The sequence below is a fragment of the Chiloscyllium plagiosum genome, chromosome 23, assembly GCF_004010195.1.
Source record: "Chiloscyllium plagiosum isolate BGI_BamShark_2017 chromosome 23, ASM401019v2, whole genome shotgun sequence".
Classification (NCBI taxonomy): domain Eukaryota; kingdom Metazoa; phylum Chordata; class Chondrichthyes; order Orectolobiformes; family Hemiscylliidae; genus Chiloscyllium; species Chiloscyllium plagiosum.
The window spans coordinates 58184287-58209928 of record NC_057732.1 but is presented as its reverse complement, the minus strand read 5'-3'; the positions used below and the strand labels follow the sequence as shown (position 1 = coordinate 58209928).

At 43.1% G+C, this 25642-nt stretch overlaps 1 protein-coding gene across 1 annotated transcript in view; it reads right to left on the bottom strand.

Moving 5' to 3' along the window:
- Positions 1-25642, bottom strand: part of ncor1 (nuclear receptor corepressor 1) — a 413945-nt gene that overhangs the window by 176337 nt on the left and 211966 nt on the right. The window contains exon 16 of the mRNA XM_043713232.1: positions 10455-10517. Within this exon, the coding sequence (XP_043569167.1) occupies positions 10455-10517 (63 nt within the window). The remainder of the gene's footprint in view (positions 1-10454; positions 10518-25642) is intronic.

The window sequence follows — 25642 nt, the reverse complement described above, 5'->3', positions numbered from 1 at the left end:
CTGGAGTGTCAGAGGCTGAGGGGTGACCTTATAGAGGTTTACAAAATTATGAGGGGCATGGATAGGATAAATGGGCAAAGTCTTTTCCCTGGGGTCAGGGAGTCCAGAACTAGAGGGCATAGGATGAGAGGGGAAAGATATAAAATAGACCTAAGAGGCAACTTTTTCACGCAGAGGGTGGTGTGTGTATGGAATGAACTGCCAGAGGAAGTGGTGGAGGCTGGTACAATGGTAACATTTAAGAGGCATTTGGATGGGTATATTAATAGGAAGGGTTTGGAGGGATATGGGCCAGGTGCTGGCAGGTGGGACTAGATTGGGTTGGGATATCCGGTCGGCATGGACAGGTTGGACTGAAGGGTCTATTTCCATGCTGTACATCTCTTTGACTCTAAAACGTATACCTTGGTTCAGGGGGATGACTGCGGTGTTAAATGAATAGGTTAAGGGGCAGCAAATTTAAAACAGAGTTGAAGAGATACTATTTCTCCCTAGGGATTGTGAATTTGTGGAATTTGCTACTCTGCAGTGTAGTGGATGCTGGGACAGTGAGTAAATTGGAGGAGGAGCGAGACATATTTTTGTTTGGTAATGGGTTGAAAGGTTATGGAGAGAAAATGGGCATGAGGAGCATATCAACCATGATTGAATGGCGGAACAGACTCGAGGGCTGAATGACTTAATTCTGCTCCTATATCTTATGAACTTCTAATACTTTGCATCTGTCTTTACCAAAGGAGGGAGATATTACCCAGCCATGGTAACAGAAGAGGATTAACGATTCAAGTGTTAAGGAAGCAGTGTTGGATAGACAGTTGATAATGCACAAGGACTGGTTGAGATACATCCAAGGATTTAGAAGGAAATGACAGTAGAAATATTGGGCTAACAATCATAAGCTTTCAGGCTTTCTTAGACTTACACTAACTATGATCTGAAGTCTCCAGCTGTTTCTATAAGACCATCATCCTGCTACTAAACAAAACTTATGCAGCCTGCCTCAATGACGATCACCCAGTGGCTCCGACTGCTATAAGTATGCAGTGCTTTGAGAACTTAGTCATGGCTGATATCAAGGGGCTAGATTAGAGTGGTGCTGGAAAAGCACAGCAGTTCAGGCAGCATCTGAGGAGCAGTAAAATCGACATTTCAGGCAAAAGCCCTTCATCAGGAGGGTGGAGTGGATAGGTGGAAAAGGAGATAGGCAGGTAGGACAAATCCGGACAAGTCATGGGGACAGTACTGAGCTGGAAGTTTGGAACTGGGGTGAGGTGGGGGAAGGGGAAATGAGGAAACTGCTGAAGTCCACATTGATGCCCTGGGGTTGAAGTGTTCTGAGGCGGAAGATGAAGCGTTCTTCCTCCAGGCGTCTGGTGGTGAGGGAGCGGCAGCGAAGGAGGCCCAGGACCTCCATGTCCTTGGCAGACTGGGAGGGGAGCTGAAATGTTGGGCCACAGGGCGGTGTGGTTGATTGGTACGGGTGTGCCAGAGATGTTCCCTAAATCGCTCTGCTAGGAGGCGCCCAGTCTCCCCAATGTAGAGGAGACTGCATCGGGAGCAACGGATACAAAAATAATATTGGTTTAACCGCCCCATGGCTGATATCAACGCCAGCCTCCCAGCCTGCCTTCATCCCTTATAATTTGCCTCCCGTCGCAAAAGGACCACAGCAGACACCATCTCCTTGGATAACAAGGATTGCTCTGTCTGGTTCCTACTCATAGACTACAGCTCTGCCTTAAATACTATAATTCCAACCAAACTGATGTCCAAACTCCAAGACCAAAGTTTCTGCTCCACCCTCTGCAATTGGATCCTTGACTTCCTGACCCACAGACCACAATCAATGAGAATAGACAACAGCACCTCCATAACAACCCTCAAGCGGCATACTCAGCCCTTTACTATACACCCTTTACAATCAGAAGAAAGTGAGAACTGCAGATGCTGGAGATCAGAGTTGAGAGTGTGGTGCTGGAAAATTACAGTAGATCATCCAGCTTCCAAGGAGCAGGAGAATTGATGTTTTGGGCATAAGCACTGCTATAGGTTGGATCTCAAACAGTGATGAGATGGAATACAGGAAAGAGATGCAGTGCTTGATAGCATGGTGAAAAATAACAATTTCTCATTAAAGTCAGCAAAATGAAAAGAGCTAGTCATTAACTTAATGGTCAAGAGTGTCAAGTTCCTTGGACTGATGATCACCAACAATCTGTCCTGGACCGCACACGTTGATTCGACAGTCAAGAAAGCACAACAAAGTCTCAAATTCCACAACTGGCTACGAGGAAAGGCTGAGGGACTTGAGGATGTCTTTGTTGGAGAGAAGGAGGCTAAGAGGTGACTTAATTGAAACATAAGATAATCAGAGAGTGAGATAGGGTGGACAGTGAGAGCCTTTTTTCTTGGATGGTGATGGCTAGCATGAGGAGTCATGGCTTTAAATTGTGAGGTGATGGATACAGGACAGATGTCAGAGGTAGTTTCTTTACTCAGAGAGTAGTAGGGGTGTGGGACGCACTGCCTGAAATAGTGGTAGACGTGCCAACTTTAAGGGCATTTAAATGGTCATTGGATAGGCATATGGATGAAAATGGAATAGTGTAGGTTAAATGGGCTTCAGATTGTTGCACCAACCTGTGAAACCATCGAGAGCCGAAGGGCCTGTACTGCACTGTAATGTTCTATGTTCTAAATTTGTCACATCCACAAGGAGTCTTACTGATTTTTATAGGTGTACCACGACTTGGTATAACAATACTCTGCTCAGGACCATAAGAAACTACAGAGAGTTGTGAACACAGTCCAATCCATCTATTAAGTCTGCCATACTTCTCTTTGCCTCAGAAAGGCAGCCAATATCATCAAAGACAATTCCCATCCCGGTTATAATCTCTTCCAACCTCTTCCATCAGGCAGAATATACAAAAGCTTAAACATGCGTACCAACAGATTCAAGAACAGCTTCTTCCCCACTGTTACTGGGCTTCTGAATGGACTTCTCAAAATTCAAATTTAATGTTGACCTTGTTCTTTGTGTACAGCTGTATTCCTCGCTCTGTTCTATTGCCCTTATGCATTTTGTATGGTATGACCTGTCTGTGCTGCATGCAAAATAAAACTTCTCAGTGTATCTAGATACATGTGTCAATAGTAAATCAAATATAAAAAACTCTGGGAAAATGCCAGAAGACAGGAGAATTGCAAATTTTACAGCCATTTTCAAGAAAGGTTGCAAGGATAAGCCCAGCAACTACAAACCAATCAGTTTAACTTCAGTTAGGGAAAGATTCTGCAGACAATTATTCGGGATAGAATTAGTGAATGCATGGAGAAAAATGAGTAGGAATAGTGCTACTCAGATGATAATATGCCTCACTGTTTTCGCTCCCTCAGTGGACAACCTCACATTTTTTCCAATTATACTTCACCTGGTATGCATTTTTCCACTCACTCAATTTGTTCAAATCACAGAGGAATTTCTGCACCTTCCTCACTACTCACCCTCCCACGCAGCTTTCTATCATCAGCAAACTTGGAAATATTACATTTAGTTCTCTCATCTAAATCATTAATATATTATAATCATATAATCACAGAAGAGGCCCTTCAACCCATTGAATCTGCACTGCCAAAACTATGTAAAACCTATATTGCTCCCACCTCCCAGGACTTGGCCCATGACATTTCAAGTGCTCATCTTTGTATTTTTTAAAAGGTTGTGAGGTTTCCCACCTCAGCTGCCATCCTAGGTTGTGCAGTCTCGGTTCCCACCACCTTAAATAAGAAAAGCAATTCCTTCGATCCCCTCAAAAGCTCCTGCCTTTCACCTTATAATTATGCCCCTCGTTACTGACCTTTCAGCTAACGGGAAAGCTGCTTTCTATCCATGCCTCATTATCTTGTACACATCAATCAGGTCCCCTCTCAGTCTTCTTATCACTAAAGAGAAGAACATAAGATTTTCCATCCTCTCTTCATGGCTAAACTGCTCCATCCCAGGCAACATCCTGGTGAATCTCCTCTGCACCCCCCCCCAGTGCAATCATATCCTTCCTATAATGCAATAACCACAACTGCACATAGTACGCCAGCTGTGTCCTAAATGACGTTTTGTACACTCCAGCATGGTCATTTGGATAGCACGGTGGCTCAGTGGTTTGCACTGCAGCCTCACAGTACCTGGGATCTGGGTTCAATTCGCACCTCAGGCAACTCTGTGTGGAGTTTGCACATTCTCTCCGTGTCTGCGTGGGTTTCCTCCCACAATCCAAAAGATGAGCAGGTCAAGTGAATTGGCCATGCTAAACTGCCCACAGTGTTAGATGCAATAGTAAATATAGGGTAGAGGAATGGGTCTGGGTGGGTTACTCTTCGGAGGGTCAGTGTGGACTTGTTGGACTGAAGGGCCTGTTTCCATACTATATGGAATCCAACCTAATCTAATATCCCTGCTCTTATATTCTTTGCCAGGACTGATAAAAGCAAGTGTCCCATATGCTCCTTAAGTACCCTAGTAACCTGCCCTGCTGCCTTCAGGTCAATTGCTAGAATCCAAGCACTATTGCTTTCTGACCCTTGGTATTTCTTACTTTTACCCGTATAGTTATAGCACTTTACCAGAATATCACTTCTTCACCATTCGTTATGACTTCTTTAACAAGCAATACTACCACCTCCTTTTCCTCTTTGTCTGTCCTTCTTAAAAATTGAATACCCTCGATCTACACTCCCATCCCTGGTCTCCTTTCAGCCAGACCTCCAGAATCCCAACTAATATGGAAGGTTCAATTCCACATTGGGTAGAGGAGCAAAGGGACCAGTGTGGAGAAGTGCACAGATGAATGAAAGTGGTAGGACAGGTGGAAATGACATTAAATGAAGCATTTGATACCCTTGGCTTTATTAATAGAGGCAGAGACTACAAGAACAAGGCAGTGATGCTGAACATCATTCAGACACTTAATTAGGCCTCAGTTGGAGTATCGCATACTGCTCTAGTTACCATGTTATATGAATAATGTGAATGTATTGAAAAAAGTGCAGATGTAATTTAACAAATTAGCACCAGGAATGAGCAACTTCAGTTGCAAGAGCAGACTGAAGAATTGGACTTTTTTTTGGAGAGAAGGTGGCTAAGAAGAGATTGGATAATTATGAGCAGGTTGGATAAAGCAGATTGAGAGAACTGTTCCCATTAGTAAATGGAACAAGATCAAGAGGGGACTATTACTGACTAACAATAGGTAGTGTGTAATGGCAAGACCATGTGATAACAAGGCCTGATGAGTGCAGTTGGGGGCTAGGACATGGGAGTGCTCAGGCCTCAAAATTATTGAACTCAATATTGAGTCTGGAGGGCTGCAGGTCCTCGAGCAGAGAACAAGGGGTTGTCCTTCCAGCTTGTGCTAAGCTTCACTGGAACACTGCAGCAAGCCTGAAATAGAGATGTTGGCCAGGGAACAGAGTGGTGCAGCAGACGGTGAGGAAAGCTAATGGCATACTGGCCTTCATAGTAAAAGGATTTAAGTGGCAGAGTTGGGATGTCTTGCTACAGTTATGGCCTTGATGAGGTCACACCTTGAGTATTGTGTGCAGTTTGGACTCCTTGTCTGAGGAAGGACATTCTTGCTATTGAAGAAGTCCAGCAAAGGTTCACCAGACTGATTCTCAGGATGGCAGGACTGACATATGAAGAAAGACTGGATTGACTGGGTTTGTAATCACTGGAATTTAGAAGAATGAAGTTGGAAGATCTCATAGAAACATGAAATCCTGATGGGACTGGACAGGCTTGATGTGGAAAGAATATTCCCAATGTTGGGTAAGTCCAGAACTAGGGGTCACAGTGTAAGAATAAGAGGTGAGCCATTCAGCACTGAGATGAGATAGAATTTCTTCACTGAGACCGTTGTGAACCCGTGGAATTCTCTAACAGAGTTCATTAGGTTTGTTCAAGAGGGATCAGGACATGGCTCTTGTGGCTAAAGGGATCAAGGGGTATGGAGGGTAGGAATGGGATATTGAAATTGCATGATTGGATTGAATTGTGGTGCAGACTTGAAGGGATGAATGACGTTCGCCTACATCTATTTTCTATACTTCGAGGTTTCTGTCATCCAACACACTACCTGTGCTAAGCCACATATTAAGAATTATTGTATACAATTTGGAGTAACAACTTTTAGACCACTACATGCAATTCTGGTCTTCCTGCTATAGTAAGATTATTATGAAACTTGAAACCACTCAAAACATTTATAAGGATGTTACCAGGATTGAGCTATAGGGAGAGGCTGTAGAGGCTGGGATTGTTTTCCCTGTAAATCGGAGACTGAGGGGTGACTTTATAGGGGTTTATAAAATCACAAGGTGCATGGATACGGACAAGATCTTTTCCCCAGAGTGGGGGAGTCCAAATCCAGAGGGCAAAGGTTTAAGGTGAGAGGGGAAAGACTTAAAAGGGATCTAAGGGGTAACATTTTCATGCAGATGGTAGTGCACGTATGGAATGAGTTGCCAGAGGAAGTGGAGGAGTCTGTCCAGTACTACATTAGTACTGCAGTACACCAGAACTGCAAAAAGAAGAAGAGGAACACCTATACAAGGTATTCGCCAAAAATGGATACCCGCGCAACTTCATCAACAGATGCCTCAGAGAAAGACCATGGAACGAGGACATACCACAACCAAAAGGACTAGCCACACTACCATACATCAGGAGCATCTCAGAACTGACAGCCAGACTACTGCGACCCCTAGGACCCATAACGGCACACAAACCAACAGCCACGCTCAGACAACAACTCACCACAACGAAGGACCCGATACCCAACATGAGCAAAACCAATGTAGTGTACAAAATACCATGCAAAGACTGCACTAAACACTATATAGGACAAACAGGAAGAAAGCTAATAATCCGCATACATGAACATCAACTAGCCACGAAACGACACAACTAAACACCGGAGGAAACATCAAAGAAGCGCTTCGCAGGAGGCTCCCAAGCACTGATGTCGTCGCCAAGCCAGGGGACGAAACGTTTGCAACAAAAACTTCCAGCTCGGCGAACAGAACCACAACAACGAGCACCCGAGCTACAAATCTTCGCACAAACTTTGAACTGCTTCATATCTGTTCATCCTCAGGCACACGGTCATTGCAAGTCATGTATCCTGAAAACCACTAACTTCAATCAGTCAGAAAACACGATTTAGTTTTAAAACTCCACTTAATATGTTGGAACAGTATGTCTTTTTTTTGACGTACACTAGTGAAGTACGTGATCCTAGGATTATGATCTTCAAAAATGGGCCTCACCTTATTACTTAAACAACCAACAAACCTGCTCCCATATCTGGCACACAAAATGTTCAGATTCAGATATTTACAGAACAAGGACCTTTTCCCAGCTCAGATCCACTTCAGAGCTTTATACTCAAGTCTCCCTCCACTTCTTTCAGAATCATTCACCCATAGAAACAGTAGCGAGAAACAGGTCATTTCTGGATTGGTAAGACTGGTAGATCATGGCAGCTATCAGTGCTGAGGCTTCAACGCCTCACAATCTACATCAATGACTTAGACCAAGGGGTCAAATGAATGTCTGCTAAATTTGCTGATATCCTGCAGATAGGTAGGAAAGCAAGTTGTCTAGTATGTTTGCTCTGGAATATAGATAGGTTAGGTAAGTGGACAAAAAAAATTGGCAGTTGGCACATCATGTAGAGAAATACAAACTTATTCATTTTGATAGGATGAAAAAAAGACAGTATACCAATTAAACTGACAGATTGTGTACAATGTTGTGGTTCTGTTCGCCAAGCTGGGAATTTGTGTTGCAGACGTTTCGTCCCCTGTCTCGGTGACATCCTCAGTGCTTGGGAGCTTCCTGTGAAGCGCTTCTGTGATCTTTCCTCCGGCATTTGCAGTGGTTTGAATCTGTCGCTTCCGGTTGTCAGTTCCAGCTGTCCGCTGCAGTGGTCGGTATATTGGGTCCAGGTCGATGTGCTTGTTGAATGAATCAGTGGATGAGTGCCATGCCTCTAGGAATTCCCGAATTCCTAGAGGCATGGCACTTATTCACTGATTCATTCAACAAGCACATCGACCTGGACCCAATATACCGACCACTGCAACGGACAGCTGGAACTGACAACCGGAAGCGACAGATTCAAACCACTGCAAATGCCGGAGGAAAGATCACAGAAGCGCTTCACAGGAGGCTCCCAAGCACTGAGGATGTCACCGAGACAGGGGACGAAACGTCTGCAACACAAATTCCCAGCTTGGCGAACAGAACCACAACAACGAGCACCCGAGCTACAAATCTTCGCACAAACTTTGAAGATTGTGTACAACTTTATGGTACAGAGGGATCTGGGTGCTCTGTTGAAAGGTTAATTTGCAGATACAGCAAGCGATTGCCAAGATAAATTGAATGCTGTAAATATATTCCAAAAGGGAATGGAATACTCAAATAGGGAAGTTTATGGATGACACTAAGAATGGCCTGGTGGTTAGAACGGAGGAAAAAGATCTTAGGTTACAGAAAGAGATAAACAGGTTGGTCAGATGGACAGATTAATGGCTAATGGAATTTAATCCTGAAAAGTGAGGTGATGTACTTTGGGGTGCTGGTCCACAAATCCCTGAAGGTGGTAGGACAGGCTAATGGGGTGGTTAACGTAGCATACAGGACACATGCCTTTATCAGGTGTGTACAAGACTTTGATCAAGCCACAGCTGAGCACTGTGTGCAATTATGGTTGCTATACTAAGGAAGTGATTGCCCTTGAGGTGCAGAGGAGATTCACCAGGATGCTGCGTGGGATGGAGCATTTTAGCTATCAAAAGAGGCTGGATGGTTTTGGGTTATTTTCTTTGGAGTCAAGCAGACGGAGAGGTGGGACATGATTGAGGTGTCTAAGTTTATAAGCACATGGATGGACAAGAAAACAACTGTTTTTTGGTGAAGGCAGGAGGTTTAGTGGGGATTTGAGGAAACAGATATCACCACAGGGTGGTTGGAATCTGGAATGTACTCTGAAACCTCAAACTTTTAAAAAATATGTGGATGTGTACTTGAAGTGTCAACCTTCAAGGTTATAAAGTTAAAAAGCACACAACACCAGGTTATGGTCCAAAAGGTTTAATTGGAAGCACACTAGATTTCGGAGCACCGCTCCTTCATCAGGTGGTTGGAGGCGCAGTAGTCCGAAAGCTACTGTGCTTCCAATTAAACCTGTCGGACTATAACCTGGTGTTGTGTGATGGTTGTACACCCCAGTCCAACACCGGCATCTCCAATTCAAGGATATAGGCCAAGTGCTGGAAAGTGGGATTAGGGTAGACAGGTTGGCACAGACCTAATGGACTGAAGGGCTTCTTCTGTGCTGTATGGCTGCAAATTTTGCTGCAAACATACAGGGCATTGGTGATATCACATCTGAAACATCAGAGTGAGTTCCAAGATTTTGACCCAGCGATAGTGAAGGAACTGATATATTTTGAAGTCAGGATGGTGAGTGGTTTGGAGAGAAGCTTGAAAGTGGTCGTGTTCCAATGTATCTGCTGGCCTCAACCTTCAAGCTGGTAGCATGCATGGGTTCAGAAGGCGTTGTCTAAAGACCCTTGGTAAATTTCTGCAGTGCATCTTGAAGATAGCAGCAGCGGTATACTCCAAGTGTCAGCGTGCAGGGAGTGAATGTTCGTGGATGTGGTGCCAAGCAGGCTGCCCTTTTCCTGGATGGTGGCAAGTGTTGTTGGAGCTGCAGCAATCCAGGTAAGTGAAGACTATTCCTTCACATTCCTGGCTTGAGTCTTGTCGATAGTGGGCAAGCTTTGGGAATCAAGTGGGGTTACTCGCTGTAGTAGTCCTGTTCTTGTAGCCACAGCCTTTATTTGGCTGGTCCAGTTCAGTTTCTTTGCTCTTATTGGAGATGGTCACTGCCTGCCAGTTGTGGTGTGCAAGAGTTACTTATCATTTTCCAACCCAAACATGGATATTGCCCAGGTTTTGCTGCATTTCTATATGGACTCTTTCAGTATCTCAGGTTCACTAATAATGTTAAATATTGTGCAATCACCATCAAACATCCCCATCTCTGACCTTATTATGGAGGGAAAGTAATTGAGGTAACTGAAAATGGTTGCACTTAAGACATTACTTTTTAGTACTAAGGAGACTTCTGGCACAGGGGTACTGTCCCGACTGCTGAGCCAGGAAGGCCAGGTTCAAGTCCCATCTGCTCCAGTTGGGGGGGGAGATATTGGGGCTAGACACTGTCTGACATTCCAGACTATGACCTTGAGACTTTTGCAGAGCCACAAATTCCACATAACATGGATCTGAATGCAATAATATAAGATCATAATGTACAGCATTTCTTCTGCCAATACTAACTCTACTGTTCTGAACAAGTAAAGACTTATTTTCTGGTACTAACCTTTTTTGGCCACTTCCATTTCTTCCTCTGTCCAACGAGATGTCTCCACAGGTTCAGTGACAGCTGAAAAATACAAGCAACAATCTGTTTAAAGAGAGGAAGGTACTCAGCCACATATGCTATATTCATCTATTTGACATTAACTCTGCTCAAAGCTGTCCTTTCTGGTGGGCTGCAAAAATCTGTCAACTCTGCTTACTCCAAACCTGGACAAGTCTTATTTTCTGAAGTCCAAAGAAATTTTTGAAAAACTGTGGGATTAAATACACATTGTCAATTGAGCAGCTAACAGTTTCCAGTATGAACAGAAAATGCAGAGGGATCTTGTGGCACAATGGTATGCCCTATGTCTGAGCAAGGAGGCCTTGCTTCAAGTCCCACTTGTTCTACAGATGTGAACAGACGGATTAGACATTATAACCAGAAAATGCTGGAGAAACTCGGCAGCGTCTGTGGAGAAAGAAACAGAGATAATGCTTCACGTCCAACATGACTTCCTCAGCTCTAGTCCTAAAAGAAGTCATGTTGGACTTAAAATATTAACTCTGTTTCTCTTTGCACAAAGTTGCCAAATCTGCTGAGTTTTTTCAGCATGTTTTGTTCTTGCTTTGGATTTCCAACATCTCCAGCATTTAAATTTTGTGAACAGACTCCAGCTTGCTGGCAGTATTTAATGATTCTGTTCTTAGAGGCACAGGAGGCCCTCTCCTATAACAATAGAAGGTCTTTAGGTTTTATTACAATATGACAATTAACTCCCCTGCTGCAGTTTTCTACAGATCCACTTCCTTGAAACACAATCCCTTACTCAGGTTATAGTCCAGCTGCAATGTCCAGAAGAAAAAAAGCTTGCACTGATATAAGCACTTCTCATAACTAATAGTCATTTCTAAACACTTTGCAGCTAATTAAATACATTAAAAGTGTGGCAAATGCTGCACACAGCCAACTCTCAAACTCACAAATGGATGTAAGGATTATGGGGAGTGGTCAGAAAGGTGGCGCTGAGGCTGAGATAAGATCAACCATGATCACATTAAATGGTGAAGCAGTCTCGAGGGGTGAATCGACTATCCCTGCTGCTAGTTCTTATGTTCCTTATTCTTATATAACCAGTAATGTGATAATGAACATACAATCTACTTTTTGTGACATGATTAAAATTGGCCAGGATACGAGGGACAACAATCCTGCTTTTCATCGAAACAGTGCCAGGGCCATCTTTATATCCACTCGAACAGACAGGTGGCCTCAGTTTTAGTAACTTAATTTGTAAGAAGACACTTCATTTTTCTAATGTCTACTGGTAAAGCAGGCTAAGAACTATAGGCAAAAAAAGTATAGTGGATTATGATAAAAACAACTGGCTACTGTAAAACAAAAGAAGAAAATTGCCGATGGAGCTGGCTATTCAGTTCATAACGGCGGACCAGCACAGGTTGGGGCTGTTGAAGTGATATTGGTTGACTGTGCCCATCAAATTCCTGCAGAGAGTTTGAACAACATCAAACCATTGGACTGAGGAATAGCAACTGCGAGCAAAGTAGGGAAAATAAATTTAAAAATGTGACAAGACACAGGAAGAGGTAGTTTATTTTGTTCAAAGCACATTAAAAGTAGCAAGAGAGACAAAGAGAAAAGGAAAACAAAAGGGTGAATAGGGGAGTTAGGGGACGACGCCAAAGATTCTAGCAGGGAAATTACAATTTCTTGCTTAAACTGTGCAGTAGAACTGGCAACTGTATGCAATAACATAGCATAGTTATTTCCAGAATGAGAGTGGGGGAGTAAGAAAGAAAGAAAGAAGTGGATGATGAGGAACAATAGCACTGTGTGAGAGAGGGGATGTAAAAGGTGATTTAAAGGAGAAAGGGGGAACATGAAAAGTAGATAGGGTGGAACAAAGGGTGGAAACATGGAAAGTAGGTACGGTGGAGGAAGAGGTGGCAAAAGTGGGGTAACAGAGAAAAGGAAAAAAAACAAGAGAAACTTGGATAAAGGAAAAAAATACACTGCATTAAACTGGATGATAAGAATCTCTATGCAAGATTGAGCAAGTTTATAATTCTAGATACAGGTAAACAATTTCCCCAGTGAAAACGGTCTGGACTACAACAAAATCAAATACATGAAACTACAGCATTCATGGCAACACAACCAGTAAAGGACATTTAGAATCACTAGAGTGTGGAAAGAGGCCATTCAATCCACCAAGTCTGCACTCACTTCCGAAAAGCACCCCACGCAGACCCAGCACCACCACCCCCCCCAACCGGTTTAATCACTGTTACGCTGTATTTACCATAGCTCACCCATCTCACCTGCACATTCCTGGACACTACAGGACAATTTAGTACAGCCAATCCACCTAACCCTGTGTTCCAAGGATGTAGAGGAAAGGATAGCAAAGATAACTCTCGATAGGAGCAAGAGTAACAGGGTAGTTGTTATGGGGGACCTTAACTTCCCCAACATTTACTGGGAATACTATAGTTCAAGTAGTTTAGATGGATCAGTTTTTGTTCAATGTGTGCAGGAGGATTTTCTGATACAGTATGTAGACAGGCCAACAAGGGGCAATGCCATATTAGATTTGACACAGGGTAGTGAACTCAGACAGTTGTTAGATTTGGGGGTAGGTGAGCATTTTGGCGATAGTGACCACAATCGGTTATGTTTGCAATGACAATCAGCAGGGATAGGTTATACCGCTGGGAAAGAAGTATAACTGGGCACAAGACAACTATGATGCAATTAGGCAAGATTTAGGATGGGGAAGAAAACTGCTGGGGATAGACACACTTGAAATGTGGAGCTTACTCAAGGAACAGCTACTGCCGGTCCTTGATAAGTACATATTTATCAGGCAGGGAAGTAGTTATCGAGAGAGGGAGCCATGGTTTGCTAAAGAATTTGAAGCTCTTGTCAAGAGGAAGAAAGCGGTTTATGTGAGGATGAGGTGTGAAGGCTCAGTTAGGGGGCTTGAGAGTGATAAGTTAGCCAGAAAAGATTTAGAGAGGGCTAAGAAGAGCCAGGAGGGGGCTTGAGAAGTTGTTGGCAGATAAGATCAAGGAAAACCCTCAGGCCTTCTATAGGTACGTCAGAAATAAAAGAATGACTAGAGTAAGATTAGGGCCAATCAAAGATAGTAGTGGAAAGCTGTGTGTGGAATCTGAGGACATGGGGGAAATGTTTAATGTATACTTTTCATCAGTATTCACATTGGTAAAGGGCAATGTTAATGAGAATACGGAGATATAGGCTACTAGATTATATGGGATTGTATTTGATAAAGAGAAGGCTTTAGCAATTTTGGAAGATCTGAAAATCCATAAGGCTCCTGGGCCGCATGGCATTTATCCTCGGATTCTCTGGGAAATGAGGGAGGAGATTGCGGAGCTTTGAGTTTGAACTTTATGTCAGCACTGTCGACAGGAATAGTGCCAGAAGACTGGAGTATAGCAAATGTTGTTCCCTTATTCAAGGAGGGGAATCAAAACAATTCTGGCAATTATAGGCTCGTGAGCCTTAGTTCAGTTGTGGATAAAGTGTTGGAAAAGTTGATAAGAGATAGGGCTTATAATCATCTGGAAAGGAATAATTTGATTAGGGATAGTCAGCATGGTTTTGTGAAGGGTAGGTCATGCCCAACTAAACTTATTGAGTTCTTCATGGCTTTGTGAGGGACAGATCATGCCTCACAAATATTATTGAGTTTTTTGAGGAGGTGTTCAAGACAGGTTGACGAAGGTTGAGCAGTCAAGGTGGTGTATATGGACTTCAGCAAGGCACTTGATAAGGTTCCCCATGATAGACTTATTCATAAAGTCAGGAAGTATGTGATATAGGGAGATTTGACTATTTGGATTCAGAATTGGCTGGCTGACAGAAGGCAGAGAGTGGTTGTAGATGGAAAGTATTCTGCCTGGAGGTCAGTGTTGAGTGGGGTCCCGCAGGGGTCTCTCCTTGGGCCTCTGCTCTTTGCAGTTTTGAGAAATGACTTGGATGAGGGGGTTGAGGGGTGGATTAGTAAATTTGCAGATGACACAAAGGTTAGAGATGTTGTCGATAGTATCGAGGGCTATTGCAGGCTGCAGCGCGACATAGACAGGATGCAGAGCTGGGCTGAGAAATGGCAGATGGAGTTCAAACTGGATAAATGTGAAGTGATGCATTTTGGAAGGTTGAACTCGAATGCTGAATATAGGATTAAAGACAGGATTCTTGGCAGTGACGAAGAACAGAGGGATCTGGGTGTGCAAGTACATAGATCCCTCAAAGTTGCCACCCAAGTGGACAGGATTGTTAAGAAAGCATCTGGTGTTTTGGCTTTCATTAACAGGGGAATCAAGTTTAAGAGCCGTGATGTTTTGCTGCAATCTACAAGTCCCTGGTGAGACCACACTTGGAATATTGTGTCCAGTTCTGGTCGCCCTACTATAGGAAAGATACAAAGGCTTTGAAGAGGGTGCAAAGAAGGTTTATCAGGATGATGCCTGGACTGGAGGGCTTGCCTTATGAAGAAAGGTTGAAAAAGCTCGGACTTTTGTTTCTGGAGAGAAGGAGGAAGAGAGGACACCTGATCGAGGTGTAGAAAATAATGAGTGGAAAAGATAGAGTCAATAGCCAGAGACTTTTCCCCAGGGCAGGATTGACTGGTATGAGGAGTCATAGTTTGAAGATATTAGGAGGAAGGTATAAAGGAGACGTCAGAGGTACGTTCTTTATGCAGAGAGTTGTGAATGCATGGCATGCATTGCCAGCTGTGGTGGTGGAAGCAGAGTCATTGGGGACATTTAAGTGACTACTGGACATGCACAAGGATAACAGTGAGTTGAGGGGTGCGTAGGTTAAGTTACTATATTTTACATTAGCACTAAACCTCAGCACAACATCATGGGTCAAAGGGCCTGTTCTGTGCTGTACTTTTCTCTGTTCTTCGAAAAAGTGACAGAATAGATGAATGAAGGTAAAGCATGATGTGATGTATGTGGACTTCACTAAGGCATACAAGGTTCCACACGGTAGGCTATTGCACAAAATATGGAGTTTCGGGATTGAAGGTGATTTAGCGATTTGAATCAGAAATTGGCTAGCTGAAAGACGACAACGGTGATGGTTATGGGAAATGTTCATCCTGGAGCTCAGTTACCAGTAGTGTGCCGCAAGGATCTGTTTTGGGCCACTGCTGTTTGTCATTTTTATAAATGATCTGGATGTGGGTGCAGAAGGACGGGTTAGTAAATTTGCAGATGACACTAAGGTAGGCAGAATTGTGGATAGTGCCGAAGGATGTTGTGGGTTACAGGGGGACATAGATAAGATGCAGAGCTGGGTGAGGAAGTGACAAATGGAGGTTAATGCAGAAACATGTGAAGTGATTTACTTCGGAAGAATCAATAGGTATGTAGCTGAACAGAGAGATCTCGGTGTCCAGGTGCCTGAAAAGCTGCCACCCAGATTGATAGGGTTGTTAAGACGGCATATGGTGTGTTGGCGTTTACTGATAGGTGGATTGCGTTTCAGAGCCACGGGGTCATGCTTCAGCTGTACAAGACACTGCTAAGGCCACACCTGGAGTATTGCGAACAGTTCTGGTCACCGCGTTATAGGAAGGATGTGGAAGCTTTGGAAAGGGTTCACAGAAGATTCACTAGGGTGTTGCCTGGTATGGAAGGAAGGTCTTATGAGGAAAGGCTGAGGGAACTGAGGATGTTTTCGTTAGAGAGAAGAAGGTTGAGAAATAACTTAATCTTGACATATAATCAGGGTGGACAGTGACAGCCTTTTTCTTGAGATGGTGTAGGCTAAGACGAGGGGACATAGCTTTAAATTGAGGGGTGATAGATTTAGGACAGATATCAGGGGTAGTTTCTTTATTCCTTGGACATACATATGGATCATAATGGAACGGTGTAGGTTTGATGGGCATCAGATTAATTTCACAGGTCGGCACAACATCAAGGGCCAAAGGGCCTATACTGCGCTGTAATGTTGTGTTCTAATCTGCACATCTTTGGCCTGTGGGAGGAAACCCAAGCAGATACAGCGAGAATGTACAAATTCCACACAGATTCAGACTGGAATTGATGCTGAGGCATCAGTGGTAATCACAGAGCCATCGATCCACCTTGCAAATTTGATCTATATCACACATTTAATTTTTCTTCTGTGGAGTTCAGCCCTAGTATATCTAGTTGACTGCTTACTTTCCGAAATTTCTTTCCCATTCCTCTCTTCACTGATTTAAATAAACATACTATTAGTATAATTGAATCACACACCTCAACAGCAAGTCCCCTTAACTATCTTTCCAAGGAATTAACCTGACCTATTATGAGCCACTTTGCTCTTAATTTTTTGTAGATACTGGAACTACATTCAACATCCTCTAATATATCTAACCTTTATGGAACTACGGAAAATTTCAGGTGAGACACACTAATGCTCTTAAATTCTTGAGTAAACCAGAATACAGATCTGGTGTGTCCAGGTTTTTTGCACTTTGTAAGCATTTAGGTACAAACATGAAGTCTTATGAGTCACTCAAGTTTAAATCCAAATTCTCACTAATTTGACTGTCTCTCAAACTACAAATACTAATGGAATAAATCAGCAAGCTAGAAATGAATTAAAATAAAATTTGGGCTTTATGGTTGGATTGGTAGGAATCACAGGAAATGCAGCTGAATGGCCAGGCCCGAAATATCCTGTTTGGCCCAAATGCAAATACTCCTTGTTGTGATTTTGCTCTTCCAATTCATGTATAACACACACTATTAACATCTGTGATCACTTCAAACCAATTTAGTACAATGCTTACAACCCTCTTTTATGAAAATTGATGTGAATAATTCATTCAGTATATCCTCCTCAACTAAATCATGTTTAATTGGTTTACTGGATTTATTCTTTAATGGATCAATTGTTCGTTGACATTAAATTATTAATAGCTATAATTTTTTCTCGCTTTCAAACTTGTGGGAATGGCAAAAAGTGAGGACATGCAAATTGCCTACAACAGAATGTGGATAGGCGAGCATAATGCATAGATAAGCCACAGATCGATTCAATACAGAGCAGTGTAAGACGATACATTTTGGCATAAGGGGTAGGGAGAGGTATCATAATCTCAAAATCACAGTTTACGAGTCTGTGCAGGATCAAACACACCCCAGGCATGAATTTGCATTGATCTTTGAAAATGGCCAGGCAGATTTGTCATTCATCTCTCAATTTGAGAATTAAGTCTACTCAGGTTTGCACCTTTCTGCCATGGGTCTTCACATGATGAACAGGCTAATTTTTGACATGCAAATCTTTGAACAGTGGGTAGGATGTCTCAAAGTAGTTAGACCTGGATTGCAGGATTGGTTTCCTTTTCTTTCTCTCTCTGCTGTTACCTAATCAGGGAGCAGGCCACTCAGGATTTGGTAATTGATAACATATAGTTAAGAATCCTCTGGGGAGTAGTGACCATCGTATGACAGTATTCAAAATTCAGTTTGGGGGTGAGAAAGTGAAGTCCCACGATGGTGCTTGGGACTTAAATATAGGAAATTATATAGGCATGAGGACAGATTTGGCCCAAGTAGATTGGGCAGGAAGCTAAATGATATGACAGTGGATGAGCAGTGGCAGATGTTTAAGGTGCTACTCAATTCCTCATAACTAAACTATATCCCAGTGAGGAAGAAAGATGGTAAAGGGAGGGGATGCTAAAAACGCATCCATGGCTAAACAAGGAGGTCAAGGACAATATAGAGTCAAAAATTAAGTGTTATCATACTGCAAAGAACAGTAGCAGGCTGGAAGATTGAAAAACTTTCAAACATAAACAAAGAGATGCTAAAAAATTAATTAAAAAAAGCTAAGGTAAATTACGAAAGAAAACTAGCACAAAATATAAAAAAGGATAGCAAAAGCTTCTACAGATATATAAAAGGGAAGAGAGTAGCTAGTGTGAATGGTAGTCCCTTGGAAGGTGAAACTGGATAGTTAATAGTGGAGAACACTGAAATGGTAGAGATGTTAAATCAATACTTTGCCTCAGTTTTTATGGTGGAGGGCATTAGTACCATCCCTATTGGAAGGGGCAAGTCAGAGGCAGTAGAAAGGGTAGAACTTACAACAATCAACATCGAGAGGAAAGAGTGCTAAACAAATGATTAGGATTAAGGACAGACAAGTCACTCCGGCCTGATGGCCTACATCCTAGGGTATTAAAGGAAGTTGTAGCAGAGATAGTAAATCCATTGGTTACAATATTCCAAAGTTCCCTGGACATGGGAAACATTCAAGTGGATTGGGAAATGGCTCATATAATGCCCTTATTCAAAAAGGAGGGAGGTAAAATGCGGGAAATTATAGACTAGTTAATTTAACATCTGTTATTGGGAAAGTGTTAGAATCAATTATCAAAGAAGCAATATCAGGTCGTTTGGAAAGTCAAAACTCTATCCATCAGGGTCAGCATGGTTTTATGAAGGGCAAATCACATTTGACTAACTTGCTAGAGTTCTTCGAAGATGTAACAAGCAAAGTGATAATGGGGATGCTGTAGACAATTTATCTGGACTTCTGGAAGGCATTTGATAAGATGCTGCACAAAAGATAAATGCACAAGGTTGGATCATATGGAATTAAGGGTAATTTATTAGCCTGGATAGATGACGGTCAAATAGACAGAAGACAGAATTGGGATAAATGTTTTTTTTTTCTGGATGGCAGGATGTAACTAGTGGGGTGCCACAGGGTTCAAGTCCTTGGACCCCAGCTATTTACAACCTACATTAACAATTTGAATACAGAGATAGAAGGCTCGATTGCCAAATTTGCAGACAACACAAAAATAGATGGGACAGTAAATTGCAATGAAGAAATAAGAACCTTACAAATGGATAGGTAGGTTAGGAGAGGGGGGGACAAAAAAATGGGAAGGTGACCTATTATCTTAATGGGGATAGACTTCAGGGTGCTCCGTTGCAGAGGGATCTAGGTGTATTTGTTCACGAGTCACAGAAAACTAGCATGCAGGTACAGCAGATAATAAAGAAAGCCAATGGCATGTTGGCTTTTATAGTTCAAGAAATAGAATATAAAGGAAAGGAAGTATTGTTGCAGCTATACAAGGTATTGGTCAGACTGCACCTCGAGTATTGTGCACAATTTTGGTCCCCTGAGAGGACTCAAGAGTTCAGAGTCATTATATTCCACAGAGTGAAAGCTAAGGTTGGTAGGATTAGAGAATACTGGATAAATAAAGATATTCAGGTTCTAGTCAAGAATAAACAAAATTGTCCAAAGATTTGCAAGTTAGGTGGCTTGGCCATGCTAAATTACCCACAGTGTCCAGGGATGTGTTGGTTAGGTTCATTAGCCATGGGAAATACAGAGCTATGGGGATGTACTAGGTGGGGTGCTCTTTGGAGTTGGTGTGGACACCTTGGGTCAATGGCCTGTTTCCACATTTTAGGGATTTTATAAACACAGACAACTGGGTTTGAATGAATTTCTTGGACAGTATAAAGAGTATAGGGGCATTCTTAAGATGGAAATCAGGAAAGCAAAGAGAATATGGGATTGCCTTGGCAAATAAGGTTAAGGATAATTCAAAGAGATTCTACAAGTACATTAAGAGCAAGAGAGCAACTAGAAAAAGAGTAGATCAAAAATCAAAGAGGTCATCTTTGTGTTGAACATCAGGAAATAGGAGTGATATTAAATGACTATTTCGTGTCAGTTTTTACTGTGGACAAAGAAATGGAAGGTAGAAAACTCATGGAAATAAATATTGATGTTCTGAAAACAATTCACATGGCAGAAGACAACATGCTGAAGGTTTTAGAAAATATAAAGGTGGATAAATCTCCAGGACCGGATCTAGTATATTGTCGGATGTTGTGAGAAATTAGACAGAGAGATAGAATCCCTACAGAGCAGAAAAAGGCCATTCAGCCCATTGGGTCTGCACCAACTCTCCAAACAGTATCCCACCCAGTCCCAGGTCCTACCCTATCCCTGTAATCCTGCATTGGTTAATCCACCTAGCTGCAAATGTGTTGCTGGAAAAGCGCAGCAGGTCAGGCAGCATCCAGGGAACAGGAGAATCGACGTTTCGGGCATAAGCCCTTCTTCAGGAATGAGGAAAGTTTGTCCAGCAGGCTAAGATAAAAGGTAGGGAGGAGGGACTTGGGGGAGGGGCGTCGGAAATGTGATAGGTGGAAAGAGGTCAAGGTGAGGGTGATAGGTCAGACTGGGGTGGGGGCGGAGAGGTCAGGAAGAAGATTGCAGGTTAGGAAGGTGGTGCTGAGTTCGATGGATTTGACTGAGACAAGGTGAGGGGAGGGGAAATGAGGAAACTGGTGAAATCCGAGTTCATCCCTTGTGGTTGGAGGGTTCCTAGCCGGAAGATGAGGCGTTCTTCCTCCAACCGTCGTTTTGTTGTGGTCTGGCGATGGAGGAGTCCAAAGACCTGCATGTCCTTGGTGGAGTGGGAGGGGGAGTTGAAGTGTTGAGCCACAGGGTGGTTGGGTTGGTTGGTCCGGGTGTCCCAGAGGTGTTCTCTGAAACGCTCCGCAAGTAGGCGGCCTGTCTCCCCAATATAGAGGAGGCCACATCGGGTGCAGAGGATGCAATAGATGATGTGTGTGGAGGTGCAGGTGAATCTGTGGTGGATATGGAAGTTTCCTTTGGGTCCTTGGAGGGAGGTGAGGGGAGAGGTGTGGGCGCAAATCTTGCACCTCCTGCGGTTGCAGGGGAAGGTGCCGGGAGTGCATCTGCAGACCTCAATTTCTCCTCAAAGACTTAATCCACCTAGCATCCACATCTCTGGACATTATGGGCAATTTACAATGGCCAATCCACCTAACCTGCACATCTTTAGACTGTGGGAGGAAACCAACACAAACATGAGGAGAAGGTGCAAACTCCACACAGTCACCCGAGTATTGAATCGGACCTGAGTCCCAGGTGCTGTGAGGCAGCAGCGCTAACCACTAAGCTTCCTTACTCCCGAAATAGGAAGGAAATTTCAGGCGCCCTTGCAAAAATATTTGCATCATCTATAACTACAGGTAAGGTGCTGGATAACAAGAGAGTGGCTAATGTTGTGCCTTTTTAAAGAAGGGATGTAAGGAGAAGCCTGGGAACTGTACACCTGAGAATCTGCCTTTGGTGGTAAATAAGTTTTTGAAGGTAGTTCTGAAAGATAGGATTTACATGCACTTGGAAAGGCAAGGAATGATTAGAGATTGTCAGTATGGTTTGGTGCAAAGGAAATTATGTCTTTCAAACCTGATTTGAGTTTTTTGAGGAAGTAACCAAGAAGATTGATGAGGGCAGAACATTGCCTTCATTGTTCAGACATTTAAGTATCAGAATTGGATATTATGGTGAGGTTTTACAGTACATTGGTGAGGCCTCTTCTGGAGTACTGTGTATAGTTCTGGTTGCCCTGTTAGATTAGATTACTTACAGTGTGGAAACAGGCCCTTCGGCCCAACAAGTCCACCCGACCCGCCGAAGCGTAACCAACCCAGACCCATTCTCCTACATTTACCCCTTCACCTAACACTACGGGCAATTTAGCGTGGCCAATTCACCTAACCTGCACATTTTTGGATTGTGGGAGGAAACCGGAGCACCCGGAGGAAACCCACGCAGACACAGGGAGAATGTGCAAACTCCACACAGAGTCACCTGAGACGGGAATTGAATCCGGGTCTCTGGCGCTGTGAAGCAGCAGTGCTAACCACTGTGCTACCGTGCCGCCCACAGAAAAGATATCATTAAGCTGGAAAGGGTTCAGAAAAGATGATCAGAATGATGCTGGGAATGGAGGATTTGCGTTATAAGGAGACACTGGATAGGCTGAGACATTTTTCACTCAAGTATAGAGAATTTAAGGGTGACTTTATAGAGATTTATAAAATAATGATGGCCACAGATAAGGCGAATTGCAGATGCAGTCTCCTCTACATTGGGGACTCTGGACGCCTTCTTGCAGAGCGCTTCAGAGAACATCTCTGGGACACCTGTACCAATCAACCCCAACGCCCCGTGGCCGAATACTTCAACTCCCCCTCCCACTCTGCCGAGGACATGCAGGTGCTGGGCCTCCTCCATCATCACTCCCTCACCATCTGACACCTGAGGAATGACGCCTCATCTTCTGCCTCAGGACCCTTCAACCCCAGGGCATCAATGTGGACTTCACTAGTTTCCTCATTTCTCCACCCTCACCTGATCCCAGTTCTGACCTTCTAGCTCAGCACCGTCCTCGTGGCCTGTCCCACCTGTCAATCTTCCTTCCCACCTATCCGTTCCATCCTCCTCTCCGACCTATCACCTTCACCCCCACGTCCATCTACCTACTGCACTCTTAGCCCCGCCCCCTCCCATTTATCTCTCCACCCCCGAGGCTCCCAGCCTCATTCCTTTTGAAGGGCTCCTGCCTGAAATGTCGATTCTCCTGCTCCTCGGATGCTACATGACCTGCTGTGCCTTTCCAGCACCACACACTCACGATTCTGGTCTCGAGCATCTGCAGTCCTCACTTTCTCCTAGTCAAGAAAACACACCAATACCTCTACTTTCTCAAAAGGCTAAGGAAATTTACACCATAGAAAGCATCTATACGGATGCATCACAGCTTGGTATGGCAATTGCTCTGCCCAAGATCAAAAGAAATTACAGAGTCATGAATGCAGCCCATTCTATCAGTATTTCTTCCATTGACTCCATCTATAGTTCCTGCTGCCATGAGAGAGCAGCCAACTTAATCAAAGACCTCTCCCATTCTGGTTATACTCTCTTCCATCAGGCAGGGGACTCAAAAGTTTGAAAACACAGAGATTCTTCCTCGTTGTTATCACACTTATGAACATACCTTCCAATATCAGAGGTGATCATTCTCTGTATCTCCTTGTTGGCTATAATGCTACATTCTGTTCTGTTACCCTAATGTACTTAGATAAGGTATGATTTATCTGGACAGCATGAAAAGCAAAAATTTTCACTGTATCTCAGTACACAGGACAACAATAAATCAAATCACTTCAAATCATCATCTGTGAAAAGAAAGCAAAGCCAATGTTTAGGGTCCAGTGACTCCTCTCCAGAATTCATTTCAAGTGTTTGCAGTTCTTTGGTTTTATTATTTTGAGATTATGAGAATTGTTCTGGGAATGAAGGGTTTAAGACACAAGGTTAAGTTAGAAAATCTGGATTTGTTCTCACTGGAGCAATCGGGATTGCAGAGAGATTAGATACAAGTCTATAAGGTTGCGATAAGATAGATGACCTAGACAAGAAAAATTCTTTCCACTAACTGATGGCATCAAGACTAGCAACAAAAACTTGTAGTTTTGGACAATGGGAATGCTCAAATGGAGTGGAAATGTCAGGGGACAGTGTCTCAGTATAAGGAGGAAGCCATTTAGGATTCTGATGAGGAGGGATTTCTTCGCATGGAGGGTACAAATTTTGTGATTCTCTACCCCAGAGAGCTGTGGAAGCTCAGAGTACATTCAAGACAGATAGAGATAGAATTCTTCATACGAATGGCATCAAGATATGTACACAACATAGGAAAATGACATTGAGATAGATGATTGGCAATGACCTAAATGAAAGTTACAACAAGTTCAAGCAATTGAATGGACTACTTCTGTTCTTTTTTGCACCATAAATAACTCAGGAATAAGTACAAATCCTTTCAGTCCTTGAAATGGTTCAACCATCTGTTAGATTAAAATTATAGCTAATCTACAGCTTAACACTGTTACCTATAATTCATCCATAATCTATTATACCCTTTTGTAGCAAATATTTCATAGAGTCATACAGCACGGAAACAGATCCTTCGGTCCAACTCATCTGTGCCGACCAGATATCCTATATAAATCTAGTCCCATTTGCCAGCATTTGGCCCATATCCCTCTAAACCCTCCATATCCTATACCTACCCAGATGCCTTTTAATGTTGTAAACGTATCAATCTCTGCCACTTCCTCTGGCAGCTCATTCATGCACCATCCTGTGTGTGAAGAAGTTGCACCTTTGGTCCCTTTTATATCTTTCCCCCCGCAACCTAAACCTATGTCCTCTAGTTTTGGACTCCTCCACTCCACGGAAAAGACCTTGTCTATTTACCCTATTCATGCCCCTCATGATTTTATAAACCTGTATAAGGTCAACCCTAAGACTTCTATGCTCCAGGGAAAATAGCCCAGCCTATTCAGCCTCTCTCTATAGCTCAAATTCTCCAACCCTGGCAGCATCCTTGTAAATCTTTTCTGAACTATTTCAAGTTTCACAACATCCTTCTTATAGGAGGGAGACCAAAATTGCAAGTAATATGCCAAAATAGCCAAACCAATGTCCTGTACAACTGCAACATGACCTCCCAACTCCTGTACTCAATGCATTGACCAACAAAGAGAAGAAACCAAACACATACTTCACTATCCTATCCACCTGTGACTCGACTTTCAAGAAACAATGAACCTGCACTCCAAGATCTCTTAGTTCAGCAACACTTCCAGGACCTTACCATTAAGTGTATAAGTCCTGTCCTGATTTGTCTTTCCAAAATGTGGCACCTCACACTGATCTAAATTAAACTCCATCTGCCACTTCTCAGCCTATTAGCCCACCTGTTCCACTCTGACGTAACCTTCTTCGCTGTCCACCACAGCTCCAATTTTAGTGTCATCTATACCTCCTATGTTCATATCCAAATCATTTATATACCTGATAAAAAGCAGTGGATTCAACACTGATCCTTGTGGCACACCACTGGTCACAGGCCTCCAATATGGAAAACAAGCCTCCACCACCACTCTCTATCTTCTACCTTCGAGCCATCTTTGTATCCAAATAGCTAGTTCTTCCAGCATTTCATGTGATCTAATCTTTCTAACCAGCTTACTCCCACAGTCCAAAGATGTGTAGATTAAGTGGATTGGCCATGCTAAATTGTGCATAGTGTTCAGGCCAGGTGGATTAGCCATGGGCTAATGTGTGTGTGTGCATGCATGTGAGATAGAGAGAGAGAGAGAGAGCACGAGAGACAGAGAGAGATTTGTGTATCTTGTCACCTGAGTCCGTTGCTCACCTCCTACTCTCTCACCACGTGAAATTGCCAAGGAGAAGTTAATGTCTAAGTTAATGCTTTGAGTTGAATA